The 25862-nt window shown below is 42.0% G+C and overlaps 1 protein-coding gene across 3 annotated transcripts in view; it reads right to left on the reverse strand.

Annotated features, from left to right (window-relative positions):
• The window catches only part of LOC117045920 (cohesin subunit SA-2-like), a 55540-nt gene that overhangs the window by 13047 nt on the left and 16631 nt on the right, over window positions 1-25862 (reverse strand). For 2 of the 3 annotated variants that reach the window (XM_033147491.1, XM_033147488.1), the window contains 12 exons: window positions 24851-24924; window positions 24354-24477; window positions 22623-22721; window positions 20909-20988; window positions 13676-13783; window positions 9494-9602; window positions 8403-8520; window positions 7700-7803; window positions 6650-6742; window positions 6470-6559; window positions 4319-4522; window positions 1875-1951 (listed from right to left, as the gene is read on the reverse strand). In XM_033147491.1, coding sequence (XP_033003382.1) covers window positions 1875-1951; window positions 4319-4522; window positions 6470-6559; window positions 6650-6742; window positions 7700-7803; window positions 8403-8520; window positions 9494-9602; window positions 13676-13783; window positions 20909-20988; window positions 22623-22721; window positions 24354-24477; window positions 24851-24924 — 1280 coding nt within the window. The remainder of the gene's footprint in view (window positions 1-1874; window positions 1952-4318; window positions 4523-6469; window positions 6560-6649; window positions 6743-7699; window positions 7804-8402; window positions 8521-9493; window positions 9603-13675; window positions 13784-20908; window positions 20989-22622; window positions 22722-24353; window positions 24478-24850; window positions 24925-25862) is intronic. The other variant, XM_033147489.1, reaches the window with a different exon arrangement.

Here is a 25862-nt window from a genome sequence, read left to right on the forward strand (position 1 = left end):
AAAAAACACCAGAATTAATCCAGCCCAACAAAGCAAGTGGAAAGCAGCCTATTACACTAGCCTTTTAGTAGGATTGCCACAGATTCAGAATCATCTTCAAAGCCTGCTTGTTCCCACACTGGTTAGCAATTCAGAGTCCCAAATCCCAGCAGTGTGAGAATACAAGTGCTAAAAGGGGTGCAAGAGTTGTGTTGCATAAATTGCCTGACCTGGTAAGGCCAAAATAGGGGGCCTAATTTGGCCTGCTAGGTCATTTCGGCCAAGCCATGCCCAGCTGCCCAACACCCGACATCATATATGGCATCAGGTAAAGGACCCCGGTTCAGACAAAATGGAGCTTGCTTATATTTGTAGCATCAGGCCCCACCCATTTGTCAAACTTGGTCCGCGGGGAGCGGAGCAGGGGAAATAATAATCTGGCTTATCGGCAAGATCTATGGAAGGCAGGACTCCCATTCCCAGAGAGCACACGGCATTCTAGCCCAGGCCTATAGTACTCCAATCTTAAGAAATAAATACAACAAATTCATAGGACAGTAGAGTTGGCAGGGACCCTGTGGATCATCTAGTCCAATCCCCTACAATGCAGGAATAGGCAAACTGTCCCATATGGGGGATTGAACCTGCAACCTTGGCAATATCAGCACCATGCTCTGACCAACTGAGCTATACTAATTTTGCATGAATAAACGGAAGTGCTTGACTACGCCTGTCTACCGCACTATAGATGTTTCTAATCCCTTGAAACCAGCAACCCCATGATGTAAGTATTAGCATGGAAAGAGGACATGTGCCATGTGCTCCCTGGTACAAAGATCAGGGACGGATGCACAGCAAAATCCCAGATTTGTCCCACTATGTCAGTGCCATCCATCATGCGTTGTATTTACACTGTGACACAGCATTAATGCGGTGAATTCAGAACTTAGTTCCATTCCAGGCATGAGTGGTAGGCAGGATGGAGGGCTTCAGTCTGATTCTTTTTTTAAACAAGTCCCAGAGCCCTATTTGCACAACTAAAAACCAAACATTCCAGAGAATCCTGTCACAATGGTACCTTGGTTTATGAACTTAATCGGTTCCGGAAGTCTGTTCTTAAACCAAAGCATTCTTAAACCAAGGCATACTTTCCCATAGCAGCGGGGGACTCAGTTTACAAATGGAACACACTCAACAGGAAGCGAAACATGTTCTGCTTCCAAGGCAAAGTTCACAGACCAAAACACCTACTTCCGGGTTTGCAGCGTTCTTAATCCAAGTTGTTCATAAACTAAGCTGTCCTTAAACCAAGGTACCACTGTATTTAAAAATATAGCTAATATTCACTATTTAATCTTTCACAACATCTTGAAAGGTGGCAGCCTTTATATTTAAATGGCTCTAAGTGGGCCTTCACTTTATCTAAATTGACCAGGAAACAGTGCCAACATATAAACACCAGAACTTTCATCTGTATATGGGCCCCAAAACAGTCTCCAAAGACTTTAGAAACTTTGAGTCTCTTAGCATATTGGTTTACATTAGCAAAGCCTTTCTTTTCTTCCATTTATATCCCACATTTCTTCCATCATGGAACCCAAGATGGCTCCCAGGTGGACTTGCTTACCTTCAGCTGCTTAATGTGCCTTCAAAGCAGACCCTGGGATCTTATTGATCCCCACACCTGCACTTCTTAATTTCACCCAGCAACCTTACATTTTGATACAATGTATTATGTATTGCAGGGGGCTGGGCTAGATGACCCTTGGCTCCCAACTCTATGATTCTATGCTGCCTGGCTTTAGGTCTGTAAACAAAGCAACATTGTTCCAATTGTATGTGCCCACAGAGGGTCACTAAAGTGAGTTAATAATCAACATAAACAAGCATCTCACTTATGAAAAGCAGTTATTCTTCGCAACGTCAAGGATATATGATGAATTCCTTCTTTTTCTGCGTGAAACCCTTCTCCCTGTGTAGGAGCAGGAGAAAAGACTATGTGACATTTGAGCAGCAACTTCTTTCTCTGAAAGGCGGGCTTGGATAGGGCGAAAGAGACCTGCAGTATTCCTGCCCCCTCCCCAACACACACGCAACCTGCATACTCCCCCCACCTGCACACCCCAAGGACTGCCTCTCCCCATATGAATCGACCCACACCCTGCAATCATCATCTGAGGCCCTTTGTATGACACCAACACAAGAATGGGCCCTTTCTTGTGGTGGCTCCCCATTTGTGAAATGTTCTCCCCAGGGAGGTTTGCCTGGTACCTTTGTTACATATCTTTTGGTGCCAGGCAAAAACATTCCTCTTCTCCCAGGCCTTTGGGCTAATTAAACAATCTATGCCATTTTAAATTCGGGGCGGGGGCGCTCTTGTTTTTGCTTGTTACTATGTTATCTATCTTTATTTTTGTAAACCACCCTGTGATCCTTGGATGAAATTTAGACAAGACAAAACAAAATAACAACAACAATAAAATACGGAGCGGGTGGATTTTGTGGACAACAATACCCATCACCACCAGCTAGCACAGCCAATGGTCATGGGTGAGGGGAGCTGTAGCTCACAATAAGTGGAAGGCACCATATTGGCTACTACTGGCATAGAGTTTTCTTCCCATTGTAAGCAGTTATTTGGCACAGAGGCAGCACTGCCTACTGAGGGGACATGCAGTCTTCCTGCAAGAGTGCTGAAAGTTTACTACTGGATCCCCTATGCTATGCTGGGCTGCTCCTGCATTGCTCTGATTCACATCAAATGATCTGTCGAACTGTAGGATGCCATCCCTCACCGAGTCTTTACCGGGGGGTGTGGGTGTGCAAAGTTCCATGGAATGGCAGGAACTTTCCCTCCCCAACCTGGGTGGATTAAATGCCGCTGCAAGAATCACATTAGGGGGCCAACCTAAATAATGTAAACCAAGCATATTTCTCTCTAATCCTCCACCCACCCCGCCAACTTGCAGATCTGCAGAAAACTAGGTTGTTTGATGGTTGGAATCTGGCTGATCTCACTGCATAAGCTGGTGCGGGTTGGTGCAGAATTCATGGTTTCTTATTATTTTCTACCAAAAATAAAGTGTGGGCAAATTTAACCTGACACATTTACTGTACTTCCATTTTTTAAAGAAAAGGAAAGAGACAAAACTATCAGCATGAACTGTTATATGTTGGAATGACATCTGTTAGCAATGGCACAGCTGATCAACTGTTGTTGAACCGAGTCTGCAAGCTATTCATATTCCCAACAGCTGCTCTTGTATTCTTAGAACTAATGAAAACCTTTTCAAGTATTTCTGTAGCAATCCCCCCCCCCACAGCCCAACACAAATGGAAATGCAAAAGCCACTTTTAAGGTTTAAAAACGCTGCAAGATGTTTTAACAAAGCAGTCTCCATGCAGAGGCAGAACTTTAAAAAGTTATGGAAGAGGAAATGTCTTCCTTGCCCTAATAAGGGAAAAGCTCAGTTTCATCTCCAATTAGTTAAATTATTTTTTTCTCACTGGACCTCGGACAAATGATGTCAAATAGCAGACAGTCATTAGTTACGAATGCAGACTTTAAATAGTCTAGCGGTAGAATATCAGTTCCCCAAGATGTGAAGAACAGACTTAAATGTTCACAAATCACGCAGCACCCTGTCTTGAGAGGCACGTTATTTTCCAATAGAGGGATTCTTTGCACTACTTCAAACAGAAAACAAGCAATACTCAGAAATATTCATGGTAATTACTGTTGTGGCACGATCTAAACAGTTAAACAAACAAACAAAAAAGGTAAAGACCATCATTAAAGTTTGGCCCACTTTGCATGTGATACATTTCTAGCATGGATATCACTTCTGTGTAGGAGTACATTGGGCAAAAGAAGGGTTCCCATAATGAATCTTCGAAGCGCTTCCTATTATTAACTTTAAACGTTCCAAGGCAACAGGAGGGGATGTAGCTCATGCCTCGGCCAGACCTTTTGCCCTTTTCCTCCCAGCACCTGCTATGGCCTAGAGGACTTCAGTATTTCTCCATGGGTGGAGGGAGAGGGAGAAAAAGGACATCCTTTCTCCCCACCCCCAACCCTTCAAAGGACCGAAGCGGCAGGCAGCATTGCCAGCTTGTGAACTGGCAAATCTACTCATCCATGCCTGTGCAAATATCACATAAACCCTACCTCCTCTTCATATATATTAGGAACATGATTAGGGAAATTAATCAGATGTGATCTTGCCATGATTGCACTTGTACACGTACACACACACACACTGCATGTAAAATTAACAAAAAGAAATCCTGTTCAAATTTTTGTTTCATTTCTCGTTACATATCCAGAATTCACACCCACCTCATCCCAAAAGGTGTCCAAACGCTGGTTTAGATTGTCCACCAGTTCATCTACCAGTTCATCTCTGGCAAAGCCTACTTTTTTGTGGCCAGAACCGTCTTCACCACAAAGAGTGGCGTATATCCTGGAGCAAGCGTCCAGGACATCTGTGTCAGAGTACTGAGTTACAACTGCTTTTATCTCTCTCAGAAATGTGTCCAAGTGCTGTGGATAAAAGAAAAGTACTGCAATTGTCGTTAAACTATGAACCCATGGAACCCGCAAGATAGCATTCAATTTGGAACTCAGACGACCTAGGTTCAAAGTCTGGCTACACAGCTAGACTGGTGACTGGGAGTGGCTGCCGAGACCACATAACACCGGTCTTGAAAGACCTACATTGGCTCCTAGTACATTTCCAAGCACAATTCAAAGTTTTGGTGCTGACCTTTAAAGCCCTAAACGGCCTCAGCCCAGTATACCTGAAGGAGCGTCTCCACCCCCATCATTCAGCTCTGAGGACCTTCTGGTGGTTCCATCACTGCATGAAGTGAGGTTACAGGGAACCAGGCAGAGGGTCTTCTTAGTAGTGGCACCCACCCTGTGGAATGCCCTCCCATCAGATGTCAAGGAAATAAACAACCATCTGACTTTTAGAAGACACCTGAAGGCAGCCCTGTTTAGGGAGGTTTTTAATGTTTGATGTTTTATCGTGTTTTTAATATTCTATTGGGAGTTGCCCAGATGGGCAGGATATGAATAAATTATTATTATTATTATTATTATTATTATTATTATTATTATTATTATTATTATTATTATTCGAACTCCTCGTATAGCCTTGAGCAGGACACTGACTTGCATGGTTCATGGCCAGTCTGCAAAAGGAGAACAACAGTGACCTAATTCACAGAGATGGGTGGCATATGTTATTACTTACTATTATACAATAAGCTATTTATAGCACGAAAAAACATAGCTTTTCCTCGATGCAGAATCACTCACGGTCATCTTCAGCATGCTGCTTCCAATCTAGCTTGATTCTAGAAGATGCCACTCACAAGAAGGGGTGTGCTGACTTTTGAATACCCTTCCCCTTGCTTAAGTTATCCATGCCTTTTCCTCCCTGCACATGGCCCAGGCGAATGAAGAAGGAAATGGGAAATGGCAATTGCAATCTGGGTAAACACTCACACACAAGGTCATTGGCCAGGTGTGGATATACCACCACTGCAGGGACTGCTTACATCTGTTTGCACCTGTATTTAAAGAGACACGCTATGGGGCAATGCAGAAAAAATCTGCAGTGAGCTTTATTTTCGGAATGAAACCAGTACTCAACAAGCATCTTATTGGGGCAAAAATCCCAGTTCACATGTGGACTACAGACAAAAATATCTAGTTCATGTGTGGACTACGGACAAAAACACAAGGACCCAGTTCCCATTGATTCTAGAATAAAATTTCACGCATACACACAGCCTCACTCTTAGAGCATATGCACACAAAACCTTCCTATGTCACCAGTTCAGAGCTCTGGCACAAAGTTAGATGTGTGGGAAGGAACCCTAGGGAAAATGTGTGACCTGAGAGGAAAATGCCATTCACGCGTAACTCAGGATTTCCCACATATGTACAGTCTGAGCATCTGCCCTCAAGATCACCAGATGCGGGACACATTTATGTCTTGGTGGCCCATGTTTTTTCCAACTCAACTTCTGGAGCACTGCGACAAGGAAAAAAGGCTGTCAGCTGCCTCCAGCCCACAAGGCACGCCAAGCACCAATCCAACCACACGCATCAGCATGCACATGGATCAAATGGGCTATAAAAACTCATCAGTTAAAATGAATTACAGCTCTGCAGACTGTAGTCTTACTCAGCAGGATCTCCACATTTGCAAGAAATCAAGCCTAAACAAAGGCATGCAATTTTATTAGACATTTATGGGTTTTATCTATATTTTGACATTTTGTTATGTCTACTGCTTTTAAAGCCTGGGTTTATTTTTTTTAATAGCTATCTTGTGCAATTTTATGCAAACTGCTTGGGTGGTTTTTTCAATTAAATTGCTATATAAATCTTGGTAAATAAATATTAAATCCTGTCTTGAAGTTTCTCTCTCTCTCTCTCTCTCTCTCACACACACACACACACACACAAATAATTCACCTTGTCCAGGAGTTCAGCACTGCACAGCTCTAAATCAAAATACTGTGGAATGTGCAAGAGGTTTGTCACTTTTTCTGCATCTACAGAATACTGCAGAGGGGGGAAAAACAGGATATGAGTGAGCTGCTGAAATTCAAATGAATTATTTAATATGCACTCACAAGAGCAGCTGCTAGTTACCTTTGCCAAGAGCTGAGGAAGCACCACAATGAAGTGTTCAGTAATTCGGGTACAATCTTCCACTTGTATCTTCTTCTCCCTGGCAGACAGGATCTGCAGACAAAGCCCTTTGTTGCAGTTATGGCATAAGCAGGTTGTTGATCAATGCTTAAGCTAGCTGTAGGGTTAAAACTTAATACGGCAAAATGCTGGGGATGGAAACTTCAGATTTTAATTAATTAAGCGCAGTATTTGAACAGTGTTTTGATTGAGGATTATGGAGTTTTTAAAAGGGGGGTTGTGGCTATTGACTAGAAAGAAAAGTTGGCAGCTTTGCCATGCAGATTCTTTAGTTGTGCAAAGAAGTATTCCTTGTTCTGAGCCAAGGGACGTGGAGTGCAGATAAAGAAACCTCTGGGCATTCCAGTCGTATCAGGAACCTTGTGAAAGAGTTCCAACACTTCTCAGTTCTGCGAACAAGCTATGCAGATCTCTTGACCCTTGCAGTATCAACAAGTTGGTGTGTTTGTCACTATAATTGGTAAACTGGGTTACTGCTTACAAGATCAGGAAGCCACATTACAATAGGCTGCAGTTAAACATTTGCTTTCCCAGTCTGACCCTAGTCATGTTTATTCAGAAGATACTGTTGTGTTCTTCAACCTTGAAAACCCTGATGCTGTTTGGACTACAATTCCCATTCCCAAGGTTGAAGAACACTGTGTTAAAATGCATGTACTCCCTTATTGGATGTAATGGCCTTCAAAACAAGCATGCTTAGTTCTGCAGCCTCCCTCTGAAACTGCAGGCAAATGAAAACAAGAGCTGCTTTACAACTGCAGGCGCCTGGACATTAAGGTTCTGTGAGTGTTCTAAATACACTTGCCCTTTATTGCATTGGTTAGACTGCAGGCTCAGTGCTCGTGTTGCAACCATGATTCTGTTATGTCAATGTAGAGAAACCTGCAGCTGGGATCAACAGGGTGTGTGTGTGTGTGTGTGTGTGTGTGTGTGTGTGTGGTGTAAATCAAAAGCCAGATGATCAAAGTAGTATAACAAAATGCCACTCACTCTCCTAGTCCCTCCTCTCCCCACAGGAGGATGAGCTTCAGCAGCTTCTTGAACGGTCGCTAAGATTATTTCAACAAGGACACTCTCGTGGGCATCAGTCAGCGCTGAAAGCAAAATGACACACAGACGCCATTCGGTCTCTCACAGAAAGAGGTGGGAATCCTAGGATGGTTAACACAGAAACTTTTCCGTTCTCCAGGCCATTTTGTTTTAAGTTAGCTAAAAAGCAACACTGGGAGTTTTTGAATAGATTTTCACCACACAGAGCATTCAAGTTATTCAGCAGAACTTACTGTAACGCAGCACATAATGAAGGACAAAGCTCTAATAAAATTATTCAAGAAGGAAACAGATGAATTTAACAGAACATCAAAGTTCATTAGCCAAGAAAGACTAGCATACATATCCCGGTTACTGCACTGCTTTGCTCTGAAGTAGCAATCAAGCTCCAAAGAGGACAATGAGGATTTTTATTGAGTGGACCACAAAGCAGAGCTCCAAGTGGAAGACAGAGTCCCCATTTCAGTGCCAAAACACCACACAGCATTTTAAACTGGTGCTTGATGAAAAAGGCGATCTGTTAATGAAACTGCACTTGACACCTCTCATCCATCCTGGCTCTATAGTCCAATGGTTTGTGTTGGATTGGCTGAACCCGAAGGCAGCACAAATTGAAAGTGCTAAGCTCTCCTGACGCACCTACCTTGTTCGTGACTATCGGCATTTCCCAGTAAGAGAGCAGTCATGTACTCCCAGTCTTTCAATAAACTTGGGGCCCAATCCCAAAGGCTGTCTACAAGATACGTGACGTGGCTATGTAGCTAAAAATAAACAACAACAACAACTCAGACCTTCAAAAATGGTTCATTGAACATGACTTCCCGCTATGATCTAATACTTGTTTGGGAAGAGGTGGAGCAGAAACATGTACAACACATGCTGGAGCCTTGTTTTATGTTATTCCTGCAGATCTCCACTGTCAAACAGCCAGGCTGCTTTTTAAAGTGAACAGTGGCTTATCTCTTCAGCAGTAGAAGAAACAAGCCACTATCTCTTCAAGCACAGTTCTTTCCCACGTGTGAATATTGCTTCTTTTGATTGCAGCCTATCACGTTAAAATTTTGCCAATATATATGACATGAACTATCAGTAACAAAGAAGCTCAAATTAAGGCCATGTATCACACCTAAATTCAATGAACCACCTTAACTCAATGAATAATCCATGGTAATAATTTATTATGATTATTTATGAAAAGCAGACAGTTTATATCATGCAGCAAAACAGGTTAAAGCATTAGAATTCTTATGGTTTCTCAGAATGAGAGATCTCAGATAGGACCTATATTGATTAATTTGTACTTCCACCTTCTGCCAAACTTAAAACCTGATGGCAAAATATGAATTGCCTTGGCACCTTAGCTTCCAGTCGGAAAATGCACCCAGCCTTCTACCCATTCCAATAAAATAGCTAACTATTTTTCTAAGAACATAACCAAGCTCTTCCCTTCTGCACCTTCAGGCACCCTTCTTAAATATATTCTTCATCTGCCTACTTGTCCAAATCTTCCAATCTACAATTACTTGAAAATATCAATCACATTTTGAAGCTTTACCTTCCAGTACACAGTATCATCAAATCATTTCTTATTAGTATCACAATTCTTTTCTTCCCTCCCTCCAACCCTTACATTAACTCAACTTCATCAATTGGTCCTGATCTGTGAGACACCTCTATGAATATTAGAAACTCAGAAAACAGAATATTATCCAACACAGTATGCATTATCTTTACCTCACTTTCCAGGAAGAAATCTATTAGTGCTCTCAGCTGACTAGCAATGGGCTCCCACTTTGCATTACTTTTGGAGAATGCTTCGATTTCAATTTCCTGGATAATTAAACTGCCAACAGAAAAAGAGGACAATTAGATTGTTTTCAAAATTGCAATGCCTTGCCAGGTATATTATATATTCTAGCAGCACAATCCTAGAAATGTCTACTCAGAAGTAAGTCCCATATAGAGTTGAACGGAACTTACTCCCATTATGATAATTACAACATTAATAAACATACGCTGATCCAACACATTGGTTTTTTGAAGCTGTTAGGAGTCATGTGACTCATAATGATCAGAACTCGCATCTCCTTATGGTTTGAGTGAAAGGGCAAAAAGGGTTCAAGACAAGGAGTTGTATCCAACAATGTAATTGGACTCGTTGAACAACTTCCACTAATGCAACAGAACTTCCTTCCTTCTCCTGCCCCGTGCCCCCCCCCCCAAATCTGCTTCTGGGGATTGGGGCAATTCCAAGAGCAGGTTGTTAGGGGTGAATACAGCGGGGGAGGCAGGAGAAGACCCATTGCATGAGCGGGTGTTGTTCTGCAATGACTTTGTTTTGCAGGCCCTCCTGCTAAAATCCAGAAAAGAACAAAACTGAAAGACTTTTAATTGATTGCAATAACATATTGTTTCTGCATCAGCGTAGTTGTTGGCTGTTATTTTTCTTCTCTTTCTATTATTTTAATTTTGATTTTTAATGCATTTTTTCAACCTATCTGCTTATGGAAAGTTAAACAAAAAGCATGACTGATTAAAAAAAAACAAAAAACCTTGACTATAATAAATTATTTTCATCAACGTGCCACAGTGGTAAGTAATAAAAAATCATCCCAATACCAATGGGGGTTATACTGCTTCCCTTTTATCATTCTAGTTCATTTCCCCTAATCCACATATTGTTACCAAGGCCCATTTACAAAGTTACTCTTGGGAGAGTGAGATTTCAACTTGACTGAAAAACTGGAACTTGTTTTAATCTACTGTCTCGCTAAATTATTCAAGTTTTAGTTTTGGGTTTGTTTGTTTGGGGGGGTTTACTACACAGCTGCATTGTGCAAGAAGAGACCCTTTGTGATTAATCAGAAAAGATAAACGATTCACAACAATCACAAGCAGATGCTGCTTGGCAAGAAATTGGCTCACTGGACAGAAATCAACAAGCAGTGAAAACAGAAGGGGGGGGGAGAGAGAGAGAGAGAGAGAACCCCTATATAATATTTGGCACATGCCAAAGGCAAAAAGTGTAAGCAGGAGAGGGGAAAGAAAGCCTTTGTTCAAATCTTACAGCAGCCGTGAACTTACTAAGTGGCACTATTATTCACTCTATTTCTTACCTGCCCTTCATCATAAAGGTCCCAGAATTACAACAATATAAACACACATGATTGAAATCACTTAAAATAATCAGGCTTAGGGAAGTCCCGCCCCTGTTCTCTCAGAAACCCTGACTTGCTTTACTGAAGTTTTGTGAGAGTTTTGGAGATAATGGGTAGGATCCTAAAGAACCACGAGCTGCAGGAAAGTAGCCCCTCGGACAGATCTGCAAACACTTGTGTAAGACTTTAAGAAGCGCTGCAGGAGATCGCTTCTATAGCAGTTCTCATGCTTTCTCAAGAGGTCCCACAAGCAGTTTTTGTTTTTTGTTTTAACTTTTCTCGTGAAGCGCTGTAATGTGGGACTTGAAAAAGCCCTTGCAGTTGTGCAACATGGAAGGGAACCCCGGGATCCAATTTCCAAAAGCCACTGCAAAGGCTCCTGGCTGAGCATGCTGGGGGAAGAAAAAAAAGCCCTTGCAGGGGCAAACTGGAGGGGGAGAAAAGGGGAACCAGTGATGCAGGATGGATGGGGGCCGGAACAAAGCTGAGAAAAGGAAGCCAAGGAAGAATGGTGCAAAGAAAAGCAGTCGTTGGGTAGGTGGGAAAGAGAATTGTGCAAGCAAACAAGGAAGGAAGGCAGGAGAAGATGCACCTGGGAGTAGAGGGGTGGAGGAGGAAGACAAAGGACAAAAAGGAAAACAGGAAATAGTGAGGGAGGCACAGAGACAAACAAGAAAATCAGTGAAAACAGGCCAGGAACAGAGTTTGGGGGGCATGGAAAGACAACTGACAGAGCAGAGAGGAAGGAGAGATACAAAATGGGACAACCAATAGGAAGAGATGAAAAGCGTTGGCACATAAGGGAAGGGGAACAAAAGACAGAGATGTGGGGCTGTGAAGGACTAAATGTTTGGGGAAGGGCCACAGCTCAATGGTACAGCATCTGGCTTGCATGCGGAAGGCTCCAGGTTCTCTCACCAGCATCTCCAGGTGTGGGTGGAAGGCCCCTCTCTGACACCCTGGAAAGCCGCTGCTAGTCATTGCAGACCTAGACCAGTGTTTCTCAAGCTTGGGTTTCCAGTTGTTGTTGAGACTACAACTCCCATCATCCCTAGCTAGCAGGAGCAGTGGTCAGGGATGATGGGAGTTGTAGTCCAACAACAGCTGGGGACCCAAGTTTGAGAAGCACTGATCTAAAGGGACCAATCAGACTGGGCATAAGGCAGTTTCCTAAGAGCCACAGTAAAGCGGTCAGAGTGTTGAACTAAGACTTGGGAGACCCAGATTCTGGACCCTACTAACCCATGATGCAGTGTTCGAAACTCCCATTGTTCTAGGCACATTTTGCAACAGGGAAGTTCATTAGCGCGAGCAGTTTCTGAGGTCAGGGGTGCAGTACTGCACCTAATTTCAGATTAAAACTGCAGAGTGGATGGAAAGGAGGACCTTTTTCTGCCTCCCCACTTCCAGCTACTCTCTGAAGACTGGAGAAGAGACCCTCTTAAGAATATTAGGAAGGTGGGCAGGGGAAGAACTAGACCATGTGAAAAATGAACATAATACTTTAGCTGCAGTTCATTCATTTTCAGCTTTGTATTCTTGTTATTAAAAAAGTGCGCCTAGACATTCCATTGTTGCACCCATAACCTAGGTTTAAGATGCCATTTAGCTCCTAGCTTTCATATCTCAGTTTCTAACACTGACATGAAGCTCCCTGGGGGACCTTGAGCCAGTCACTGTCTCTCAGCCTAACATACCTCACAGGGTTGTTGTGAGGGAGAGAACCATGTACACCACCTTAAGCTCCTTGGATAAAAGGTGGAATCCAAATGTAATGAAATAAATAATGCTAGGCAACATTTTGTAGCAAGCCTTGCCCATCAGTCTGTGTATATAAACTATAATTGCAAAATATCATTAGAGAGCCAGATCAGGCATTCGGCCTGAAATGCTCCTCAGTGAACCCTAACAATGTCTCCTCACTATCACACCCACAGGAAGCATCTCTGGCAAGGGAGGGAGGGATTAACACCTTAAAAAGAGGTTCCCTTTAAGGTCAACTTTCACACTGAAGGAAATGGCATTATGCTCAAAATTATATGATAATCACACAGGCAGGCAGAGAATTCTGGATTCCTTCCAACATATATCTAACACAAAACAGCCAAGAAATGGGTAGGAAATATTCACAGAAGAACTCAATGTGGATGAAAATTCACCTGGGTTCTATACTCTCTGACGGCATCCAAAGGAAAGTAATTAAATCTATGAAAGACCAAAGAACTTCCCATCTGGATGCACAGAAAGAACTAAGGAAAGTTTTACCAAGAAAAAAGAAAAGAAGAAAGAACGAACTAAGAAATGCAAGCATTGGCAAGACAAATCAACAGATAAAAGCAGATGAAGTTAAGGCCTGGTGAAACAAAACTGATTTACACCGATTTATCTTTTTTAGCAGAGAGTATAGCTGCCCTAGCCCTAACCATGTGTACACACACACACACACTCACACACATAAAAGTATGCATAAAAATAAACTAGGACTAGTTGTCTGAGTGTATATTTGGGCATCCCATCACATGCTTAAGGATCAACATTTTTGCTAATGCAGTTCTTTGGTTACGTTTGCATGCTTATTTTACACCGGTGGAGATCTGACCGAATGAAAATGTAACAAGAATCAGCCTAGACCACAATCACTCAAAAGGGGGGGGGGGTGTTGAATTATGATGCTTATAGCATATGCAAGGGGGAGGCTCTGCTGTTATGGAGCCAACCAAGTGCCAAATAAAAATAGTCACACCTGTTATATAGGTACCTGTTATAAAGAAACTCCCCAGCTGCTACAGCCAGTGGTCGGTGGGTGGTATAAACAAACTGGTATAAGGTTTCACAGTCTTCAGATGACAACGCATCTTCATAGTTCCTGTACAAAGACATGGTATTAACTATGCTTTGTCAAAAAGGGCATTGTCACACACGTTAACAGCATAACCCTATACATTTACCCAGAAGTCTTCCTCGGCGAATGGGGCTTGCTCCTTGGTAAGCGTGCATAGGATTGCAGCCTAAGCCTGTAAATACTTTGGGTTGGGGCTTAACTGTGCATTACTTTCTTGGGGCGGACAGTGTTTAGTCACTAGGCAGCTTTGAACTTAGCTACATCCACATGGAGTCATGAAACCTCTTCTGTCCATTCTGTTGCTGCCGGAGAGAGACCGCAAAGTTCTGTTCTAAGCCTTCTGAGCACTGTGTCCTATAAGTCTTCCATAACATACGGCAGTAAATTATATTTCGATGGCAGAAACATTTATGCCAATGTAACACGCGAGACTCTCTGGGAATTGACAAACAATCATGGGAAAGAATGAATAAGGTAATTTGGTCACATATTTAGAACATTCGGTGAACATTAGGCAAAGATGTCAGCAGAAGCAGTGTTCTGACATTCAGTCGCACTTAATGTGAAAGATTAAGTGGGGCTGGAGTTTGCAAGCCAATATCCCCAAGGCACATCAGCTGCTCTTGAGATCTTGGCACAATTAACTCTCCCACCAACTGGAAATCCCAATGTGCCAGGGTTCCTGCTCACAGCAAAGTTTGCAACGAACTTAAAAACTCTCTCAAGACCTTTCTGCTAACCGGAGAAAGATCTTGAGAGCAGCCAGCCTGTGAGGGACATCATCATCATCATCATCATCATTATTCTTCTTCTTCACTGTGTTTGTATCCCACCTTTTTCTCCAAGGAGATACAAGTCCCAACACAAAGAAAGTTTTGCAAACAATGCCTCTGCCACCCTGGGAACAATGTTGCACCCCTTGCATGTTAAGGCAGCACAGCTCCTTAGCAAATGACCATCTATCCAAGTCAAACCGTGCCCCTATCTTGTCCTGTCCCCTAGCAGCTAATTAGCTGCAGAATGAGCATTTCACTAACAACCAGTTGACTGGACCTCACGTTTCTGTTAGCGGGACAGAGTTGCAAAGAAAAGGCTCTAGAAAACCACACTTTGGGCTAAGTGTCTGCTCTCACTGTAAACAATGCAAGAGCAGAGGGTTGGAAGCACAAAGGGATCAAGGCAGACTCAGAAAAACTGCAAGCTGATCATTATCCTACTGTCCATCATTTGCAGAGAGCTGCTTGTTATTTTTGTTTCTTGTGCTTTTTTAAAAATAAAAGTTTCTTACACAAATGATTTCAAGTACAGTAGATGCAGCTTCACCATGAAAATGCATACTGGGCATCACAGAATAAAAAAACAAGCTTTTCAGAAACCTAGAAAACAATCAGACAATGCCTCTGAAATTTCATTTCCCTGTGTATGTGTCGTTCTGCACTGGACAAGAATCAGTTATACAAAACTGCATGCAAAATTGTTGGAAAGTATGCCAAGATATTTACTAGGAAAGAAAACCTATGCTTTGCTATGTAACATTACAGAAGTACCCATTAAGTCAACATTAAAAAAAAAAGACCTACCATATTTTCCGGCATATAAGACGACTGGGCGTATAAGACGACCCCCAACTTTTCCAGTTAAAATATAGAGTTTGAGATATACTCGACCACAGATTCTCTACCCGGCGTATAAGACGACCCCCAACTTTTGAGAAGATTGTCCTGGATTAAAAAGTAGTCTTATACGCCAGAATATACAGTAAACATTTAGCTTAGGGCATTCTTTCCCAATCTGATGTTCTAAAAAATATTTTAAATAAGTCCTTTTTTATGTGCTGTGATGTGATTTTCCCTAAACTTGGCCCTCCAGCTGTTTTGGGACTACAACTCCCATCATCCCTAGCTAAACAGGACCAGTCATCAGGGATGATGAGAATTGTAGTCCCAAAACAGCTGGAGGGCCAAGTTTGGCCATCACTGGCCTAAATGTATCATTTATTTGTAAAAATATTAATAGACTACTATTTGATTTAAAAATATCAAAGCGATTTACAATAGATGAGATGAGAATCCCTGCTGGTTTTGGAGCAGATAGACACTGTAGGTGGAGTGTAACTTCTGCATTAATGGTCTGCCAATTGGGCCTAATATTCTTAATTTTTTAAAGGCAGAAGGGAAGCATCTGTTCTCTCCCCTCCTCAATTAATTTGGCCGTTGTTTACTGGAGATACCAACATAACTACAAAGTAAATAGTAAAAATAAATAACTACCAGTTAATGGAGTCTGCTCCTTGTAAAGGTCAATACCCAATGGTGTCTTATTTTACCTCAGAAAGAGTGACTCTGTTTTGTAGGCCATGAACCAGGAATTACACATTCAAGGAATACTTCATTGAGAGCAATGCTTCTGCTGCAAATATACGGAATGCCAAGTGCCAGATAAAGGTTAAGCCAGAAGGGCCTGCCGGTATTTAGCTGTCTAAAAATAAGTCTTGCCTTCGCATACCAAATCTGTGTTATATCATTTTCCTCCATATTTCACTGTGACTGAGCACGAACAGAACACGTAGCAGAGAACTGAAGGTGGGGCTCACTAGGGAAGCAACGGAAGCTTAGTTTCCTCTGAGCATTTCCACCCTCACCAACAGAAATTTCAAAAGGATCTCGTTTATTTTTATGGAGGTGACCTTGGCAAGATGGCAGCATAGGAATTCCGAAAGCCTAGAAAGGTCTTCAGCTTTTATCTGGTAAAAAAAAAAAATAATGAAGGGCATGTCCACATTGCTTCACCCATGATGACAATGTTAAAATACCTCAATTGAAAGTAGAAATCCGAAAGAACAAAGAAAGCTGGTGAGAGACAAGAAGAACGGGAGGTGAGTGAAGAGAAGGGTGCAAAAGACAGATCTTGGAAGAAAAATGTGGCTTAAGTGGCAGGATGATGCCATATGATAAGTGCTGTAAGATCAGAGGAGGCTTTGCACCAACTGAGGTTGGATATGTGATTATTATTTTTCACTGTAGAACTGAGGGAGTATTTGGACTCTCACAGAATTTCTCCCATCACATATAACCACAAGCAAGTACACTGATTTTTAAATAGGCATAGTTCATTCCCAAGCTTTCAATAGAGACACTTTCTTGTAAAATGGAACTGCAACTGAAAAACAGTGGTTTTATTTTTCTCTGTCCAGTGGGCCAAGTCATCTCTGTCAAAAAAAAGGGGGTCAGAGCTGGCAAACCTGCCAGAGCTGGAAAAAGAATCTCCTCGCCACTGATGCCACCTGAGCCACCAATGACAATGTTGGGCTTTAAACAACACATAGAAGAAAGGAAAAATATAAATTATACTCTAATTTTCTTAGACTTTAAAGGAGTTCCAGTTGTGGGAAGGAAAGCAAAAATATAGGCTTAGTACCTGCAGTTCAAGGTATCGTGTGACTTTTATAAAAACCTACCACGATTAGCTCCACAGTACAGTCATTTTCCTACTTCAAAGACTGCCTTGTCGGGACAACACTAAAGAATGTTTTAAAAGTGTGATGTATTTCTGGACAAAACTGACAAGGCAGATTTTGCACACTCCTTCCCTATATTTCCTGCTGGCTAGATCTCCCCGCTTTTTACCAGCCAAAATTCCTTCCTCCTCTAGTGTTAAACCCTTCCGCTATTTGTAGTTCTATGCTCACACACTGATATTCCCTTCTAGTATTTCGCCTTCAGTCATCTCTTCCAATTGCCTAATCACTAAAGTGGGGCTTGTTTTCAATGTTGTTTTCCAAACTCACTGAACTTTAGCCCAGTATTTCCAGTGCTCGCAATAAAGTGCAATGAAATTATTCTAGCGAACTCTCCATGCTAAGAAGGTAATATCTCATCTTCATGAAGGACTGTTATATCCCTGTTTCATGCCAGCTGTTGCCTCTGAAAATCTGAGCTAAATGCAGGGCAATAAAATTCATGGATGATTTTTTTAACAGACTCTCTCTCAACACACACATACACATAGCTGCAGCAGTGTAAAGTGGTGATAAATACAAGCAGCACTGAATAACATTTGGGGGTCCTGCTGGATCTTGCCTAGAGGAGTCAGATCTGTGGCAAAGACAACCAGGAGGACAAATCTGTAGAAAAGTAAACCTATGAATTAGCAAAACGACCCAGAACATTCCTATGATAAAGTCGCCCCGGGTTTAACTAGTCTGCAATGCCAAGACAGCTGAGCATTTGTACTCAAATCCTTGCTGCACAATGGGAATGACATGAACACCCGGAATTATAATAAATCGTGTCACCTGGAGTTAGAGCCTCTCTTCTTGTGCAAAGGCGTGAAAAGCATTTGTTCCGTTCAGAATTCAATACAGTCGTAACCTTGGTTAACGAACGACTTGCGAGTCGAACGTTTTGGCTCCCGATAGCCGCAAACCCGGAAGTCAGTGTCCCGGTTTGCGAACGTTCTTTTGGAACCCGAATGTCTGGCGCGGCTTCCAATTAGCTGCAGGAGCTTCCTGCAGCCAATCGGAAGCCATGCCTTGGTTTCCGAATGTTTTGGAAGTTGAATTGACTTCCAGAACGGACTCCGTTCGGCTACCAAGGTACCACTGTAAGGGAAATGGAAGCCTTTAAAAAAAAAAAAAAGTTTGATGCAAATTACTAGGCTTGCTGCAAAAAATTTCATTCGACGTAAGATGGTTAATGCTGAGCTTGCCAAAAAGAGAAATATGCTTTTGAAACCTTTCCGCATACTATTTAGCTTCATCTCTGTCTTCCCTGAACACACCTTCTCAGTAATTAGACCAAATCCACAGGGCTCTATGTGACTTTGGAGAACAGCAACAGATGGAAGAAGAAACAAAGACAACAACAAGGCAGTCTCTCGACTCTACTAGGATTTTAAATAGGAAAAGGAGAACTGCACTCACATGTCACAGATACAGAAATATGTGTTAGGATGCGCCTGAATTCTTCTCTTCAGACAAAAACTCTTTGGTACTGCAGGCTTAGGTTTCAGGCTGCAATCCTATGCATGCTTACCTGGGAGTAAGTCTCCTTGAACTGAATAGGCCTGACGTATGAGTAGGCAGTCCAATAATTGAGTTCTGCTTTCCTAATAACATGTGTTGTTCTTTAAACACTTGGACTATAGTTTGCACTGTGCAGCGACAACAGCAAAGTCAGAAATGCTGAACAGCTGCAGTGCTAATGCAATGCTTGTCAGTTTAGCTGTAGAACAAGAGTAACATTTAAATGGTTTAAAAATCATCATTGTATCATAACAAAGGCACATGACCCCTCCTAGCACAGGACCAGAATGAGCACAGAGACAACTGCACTGTACTTTGTTCTGCTATCAATGCACCAGGAAAAAGCAAACACCACACAGAGATGACACTATGGCGATGTTCACAGGGATCATCTGTGTGCCGTGGGAGTCACTTGAACAATGGCGTGCCCCCGCTCCCCCAGAATTGAAAAAGGGAAATTGTAGCACGAAACCAATGTGAACACTGAATAGGTAACCAAACCGGTTATTCACTGCTGTAATATATACACAAATGAAATAACCCAAGCAGCGCCAGACAAACTAAGGCTTAGATCTGACAAACTGCAAGGCATAATTTTTAAGTGAAACAATTTGAGTATATTCCACCATTACTTGTGGTGAACTAACCATATCCCAAAGAGGTCACCCACTGAAAGTGGCAAAGTGTATATTTGAGCCCCCACTCCTTTTTTCACAAACTGGTAACCTTGTCTGAAATATCACAGAAAAGTGCTTAGACTGCCTGGATGAATATACAGTCGTACCTTGGAAGCTGAACAGAATCCGTTCCGGAAGTCCGTTCGACTTCCAAAACATTCAGAAACCAAAGCCAATCAGAAGCCGCACTGGAGGTTTGGCTTCTGAAAATCGTTCAAAAACCGGAACACTCACTTCCGGGTTTTAATCGTTCAGGAGCCGATTTGTTCAGGAGCCAAGGTGTTTGAAATCCAAGGTACGACTGTATCCGCAAAATCAAGTGTGGATAGGGGTGAGCCGCCATCTCATTGCTTGTGGGTGTCATTTCAGAGCAGAGGTATCCAACTTAATTCCCTCACTAAGTTGTTTGATTCCAACTCCCATCAGCCCAGCCAGCATTCCGTCAGGGATGACGGGAACTGCAGTCAAAAAATTATCCAGAAAGAAACTCATTTGCTAGCCCTGTTTGGGAATACTGGCATAAGCAGTTGCCATACTCAAAAGATGAAGAAATGCTTCTAACTAGCAATTGAAAAAACGAGGTTTATAAGTTAGATAAATCCAAAAGTGAAGTCACGTTATTTGCATAAATATAAAAACAATTCATAATGCTACAGAATGTGTTAATCTTTGCAATGTGCTATGTTCAGATTCATAATAAATCTGAGAAATTTGGCACTCACAGTCATCTATGCACAGTTGCCGATGTGGCACGATATGAGGGATTTCTCTATTATTTGCACTCAGCCATCGTCACGCTGTAGTTCGCACAACCACAAAAAGGTGGCGCTGTGAACTACAGTGTGAAGAGAGGCAGTGGATGGACAGCCCAGGCTCCTTCACACACACCCAATCACCATGGAGGGACAAGTCTGAACAGGCTGTGGCAGCCCCCTAGTTCCTCCACCTGCCAGCCTCAGGGCCTCAGATCTTCCAGCCACCCAGTGCCTCTACTGCCTGCTTTGCTCCTCACTGGTTGGCCTGGGCCTCTGCTGCTGCTACCAGCACTGACATGGGTTATCATTAAGAGTCAGCATGGGCACAGAGGGGAAGCTGCCCGGAAGCAACAGCCAGCCTCAGCATCTGTGAATAGGATGAAGAGCAGCAGCAGCAGCACCACAGGGACAAGAAAGTTGACCAGAAACATGAAGAGTGGCAGAAGCAGCAGTGCAGGGGGAAACCACCCAGAAATGGCAGCCAGCCAGTCTTGGGATCCGGAGCAGCATGGGGTGGAAAGGGGAATGTCTAATCTCTAATGGGTTACCGTGGGGAAAACTGGGGAGACTAGGGAGAGTGGGAGGGGAAGGTTGGTGAGCACAGTAAGCAAGTGTGCAGCCCCAAGTCTTAACTTGTTATAGTTTGCGTCTTGCACCCAAGTAGACTTTAGATTTGAATGAAAAAGTTATTTACTGTGACATAAGCATCAAGAGTTTCATGGCTTGAACTGCTACTTCATGGTCCCTGTCCAGAGTCATGGACACAAGTCGATCCTAATGGATGCAAAAAAAGGAAGAGAAAAAAAAAAGAAAAATGTAAAGATTCTGTTCTGGGGGTCTTTGCTGAAGAAGTTATACTTTTTCGACAGACTGCATACTTTTGAGATTACGCTGTTTTCTTCAGTTTGATTAAACTAGAGTAAAAGCTGCAAGTTGAGATGGTCACAATGAAATGCATACAGGGAGAGAGAATAATAACTCCTTAGTGACACATATTTGAAAAGCAAATAAGCATTGTGTTTGTGACATAGAACTCATGGCCCAGAACTGTTCCACAATATATTTTTTTTAGTTTGGGTGCTGATTGCTCTGACTTGCAATGGATGGTTTGTAGCACCCCCTGCAGGCTTCAAGATCAGAATTTTTCAGTTTAAAGGTGTCACTGGTATCTGAAGTTGGTAAATCCCAAATACTGTACATAGATGAGTCTCACTACTGCAGAGATAGTCAAAGCACAAAAACACAGCTTCTCTTAACTGGGATCACTGAAAAAAATAAGAAGCACTTCTAGTCTTTTCTGATAATTGTTGCTAAGTGATCCATGTCACGGCAAACAAGACTGGAATATGGCACAAAAATATATTAGAAACATTCCAAACTTGTCTATTAGTATATTTATACTGAAAAGGTCAAAAATGTTCTACCATTTTTTTACAGTAATTGGTCTTGGGAATTGAGCTTTATAAGTGGGGGAATAGGTAGTCTGTAATTTAATTAGGAGTTTTAAAAAATTACCCATCTATTACAAGAAAAAGGAGCGTCCTCCCTTTTGTAGATATGATTCAAGACTATGATGCAAAGTCCCCACTGATTCAATCTTGGATCCTGGCATTCTTAACTGCAAGGTACCAAAACATCCTGCGAACACTGACATATGCTAGCAATGCACCCAACGTTTCAAGTCTCTGCACAGCAATTCAAACAAAGTTGATGAAAACGAAAGACAAGGCTCCAAATGGGTTGTGTTCATATGAACTTCTCTCTAAAGAGCCTGCTTTTCCAAGCCTGCTTTCTGTCCAAAGAGGAATACTAAATCAAGTCCGATCTGCTCCGATCTAACCTCTTTCAATGTGTTAACATAATCAGGGAACTCTCCTTTAAGGTCTCTTGCCTGAGAGTCAAGGAATCTCCATTAGTGTTAAATGGATGTAGACTGGAGGTTAGGCGGTCGCCGTAACTTTGTGCAATTAGAAACAGCTTCCCAGCAATAATGGCAAAACCACAGCATGCCTATACATGTAAAAAGGAAGGCTTGCATCTTCCAACTTCACAGATTGCTTATGCCTAAAGCACAGACTAAAGCTAGTTTAACTCACTTCTCTTCCCAGAGAAGCCTGGGAACTGATTTCTTGCGAGGAGCCCTAGCACTCTGGCCAAACTAAAACTCTCAGCATTGGGTCACGGGCAGAAGGGAAACCATGTCATTTAAAGTCGCATATATACAATATACCCTTGTATACCAGCTATAAAACACTTCCCATTTAAAGTAACCTGTAATTTACACCTTGTACACCACTGATAGGCCTAAAGTGCTACAGAATTCAGGGTTTTGTTTTGAAAATGGTCAGCCCCTCCAAGGCAAACCAACCAGAATATCAAACTGGGAGACACTTATTGTTCAAGCTCACCTTGAACCTGCAAGTGAAGAGATCCATTTTACAACCCAGCGCTTTTTGGCCAAATATTCCCTGCAGGCCCTGAAGGCACTTCAGTCGGACGTCAGGTTGCTGGAATACAGGATGAAATAGAAGATGAAGTTCACTGTTGAGACTATGCAAACTATCGGTGTTATTGAAAGGGCAAAATACATTCAATTGGCACTCGGCGAACATTTTCACCAAGCTATGACCTTTGTGCAGTCAACAGAGAATCATTCATGCACAAAACTGAGGTATTAGCAGGCTTGAGGCCACCCTGACAATTACAGAACTACAAAAATCTGCAGCGGGGTGGGTGGGAGTAAGAGGGAAACAAACCTCCCCAAGCAGTCTGATGAAGACTGATCACACTCAGTGGCCGCCCAACAGAGTATGTCTACTATGAAAGGAAAGGAAGGAATGGAAAACCAGAGCAGAAAGAGGAATGGGGACTGGGAGATGGTTGGCTATCTGGTTCGAACCCTGAACAAGAGCACTCGACATTGCAATATTTTGTTGCAGGTCCCACTTGTGCATATGAGTAGCAAACTGTAACTGAAAACTGAGTATGTAACTGAAACAGGATTGCTAAGAAATACAGTGGTACCTCGGGTTACATACGCTTCAGGTTACAAACTCCGCTAACCCAGAAATAACGCTTCAGGTTAAGAACTTTGCTTCAGGATAAGAACAGAAATCGTGCTCTGGCAGCGGGAGGCCCCATTAGCTAAAGTGGTGCTTCAGGTTAAGAACAGTTTCAGGTTAAGAACGGACCTCCGGAACAAATTAAGTACTTAACCAGAGGTACCACTGTAACAGTGAGTGATTAGCACACTCTGGGGAACCTCAAGGACGTAGAGGGGAACTCTTTAGGGGTTTTCCCTAAAGGGGCAAAAAGCAAATAAACCCGAACCTGTATCCTATATGCACTTTCCTGGAATCAATTCCCACTGAACTCAACGGTGCTTACTCCTGCCTCACTCAAGGCACATATAGTGCTGTGTTCAATTGTTGCAACAAACTGCTGTACTTTAAAAGCAAAATAAAAGAAGAATGCCTTTTCAACAAAGAAGAGTTGTCATGCAAGAAATCTATGAAGCCATAGGTTTCCGTATATTTTAAAATTAAATTAAATTAGTGGCAAGGCAACAAAAGTAGATTTTGTGTGCCTTTATGGTCACCAAGAGGCCTATACTTTTTAAAACTAAAAAAACCCATTTTTAGCATGGTTTTAACAGTTTTAGAATGCTTCCTTTTAAAAACTTCAGATGTGTTCATTGCCCTCAACTCTTTTGGGAGGAACAGAGGGATATAAATTCAATAAATAAAAATGTTCAAAAGATAAGCACTCACCCATTTATTATGCAGTGGTCTGGGACATTACTGCCCTTGCTATATTTTAACCTACTTCTTATAAACCTCAGTTTCATGTAGACACCTATCTGGGTGGCATGTACCACTTTGTATGTTTAGATTAAGGTGGGTGCATTAATGTTTATTATATTTTTAATGTAGGCTGATGGGTTCCTTTTTTCTTTGCTCTCACTCTTTCCCTCTCCTTCTTTTCTAACCGCCCCCCTTTTCTTTCTTTGTTATTTCAAATATCAATTACAAAGAAATCTATAAAGGAAAAACCACTTTTTCAACTTTGTGGGATTCTGCCTGTGAAAAACAGATTGCGTCAACTTTTTTTCTCAACTGTCGAGGGGGGAAAATACTCACTTTATCATACAGCATCCATCCTATGTATTTCAAGTAACTATCCGTTAAGAACCGATCAGGATACATTGTCATCCAACAGGCAATTTCTTCAATGCAAATGGCCCGGATTTCTGGAATAATATCACTTTAAAATAAAATAAAAATGGAACACTGTTCATTGTTTAATTGCAATACAGATTTTTGTTAAGGAAAAAAATGCAACAGAACAAAAGTATTCTTGGAACATTATAAAAAAATTTTATTGCTTGCTATCACTTAAGCAAATATGTGAGGGCAGGCAGTACAATATGTGAACATTCTATCGAAAAGTACTGTGTTTGAGGCCATGCAAAGTGACAGGAAACCCTGAGTCACATATGCAGGACGATTACGTGACGCTGCAGAATATGCATATTCTGTGACGAAGCCCCAAGTAGAATGAATCCCATCATCCAGTCTGTCCTTGAGGTGCCTATATTCTGACCAGAGACTCCTTCCAAGTACATAAAGGTTCTTACCGATAGCGTTGCAAAAAGGTCCCTTTGAAAATGGCATTCATCATGTTCTCTATGTCCAGGTGTTTCTGTTCATACTGAAAAGAAAACAATTGAACAGTCTCTTCCTACAGGCAAGGCCTTATTTCTATGCTTAATCTCATTCCACTGAAATTGCACTGATTAAATACCACCTCATTTTTTTTCCAAATTGAGATATAATGAAAGGTTGGAAGGTATAAGGATACAACAGAAGCTAGTTATATATATATATTCCTTTCCTCAATAACTCAACTAGAATACCTGCTTCATCACTAATATTTATTTAACCTATTGGTTCACATCTTAATCTTCACTTGTAAATGAACAGTGGAACAACAGGGCTAATGTTATCCCATAATCAAATGTAGTGCTTGCCTGTACAATTTTTTACACTTCCTATTAATCAAAACTGTGACGATTGTGGTAATCGGCTTGGTTCTATGTTCTAAGTATAGATAAAGACAATAGGCTTGTGTGTGAGGGGGAGAGCAGGAACACTTGGTTTTTCCCTTTCAAAAATGGCTGAAAACAAGGCCAAGGGTTTCAGGGTGATCTCCATCTCCAAAATTTAGGAAAGAATGGAACAAGATACGGATGGGTGCTGGGATTGGAGGAAGCAGATGTGTGTAAACACTGACAACACAGTTGATCAGATGCAACTGTTGAACTTTGGATGGCACAGTTTTAAAAAAAAAAAAAAACCCTTCAGGATAACAGTCCAGACAGCCACAAACAAAACTGTTGGCACTAAGAACAGCTCTATGGGGAAATTCCCCCTCAAGGAGCAAAGGACCATGTCAGCACCTGGCGGGGGCAGGGAAGAAGGAGGAGGAGGAGAATTTATACCCCACCCATCTGGCTGGGTTTCCACAACCACTCTAGGCTGCTCCCAACAAAATATTAATAAAAATAAAAAGTGATAAAACATCAAACATTAAAAACTTCCCTAAACAGGGCTGCCTTCAGATGTCTCCTAAAAGTCAGATAGTTGTTT

This window comes from Lacerta agilis, chromosome 4 (assembly GCF_009819535.1).
Source record: "Lacerta agilis isolate rLacAgi1 chromosome 4, rLacAgi1.pri, whole genome shotgun sequence".
In the NCBI taxonomy this organism is placed as follows: Eukaryota; Metazoa; Chordata; class Lepidosauria; order Squamata; family Lacertidae; genus Lacerta; species Lacerta agilis.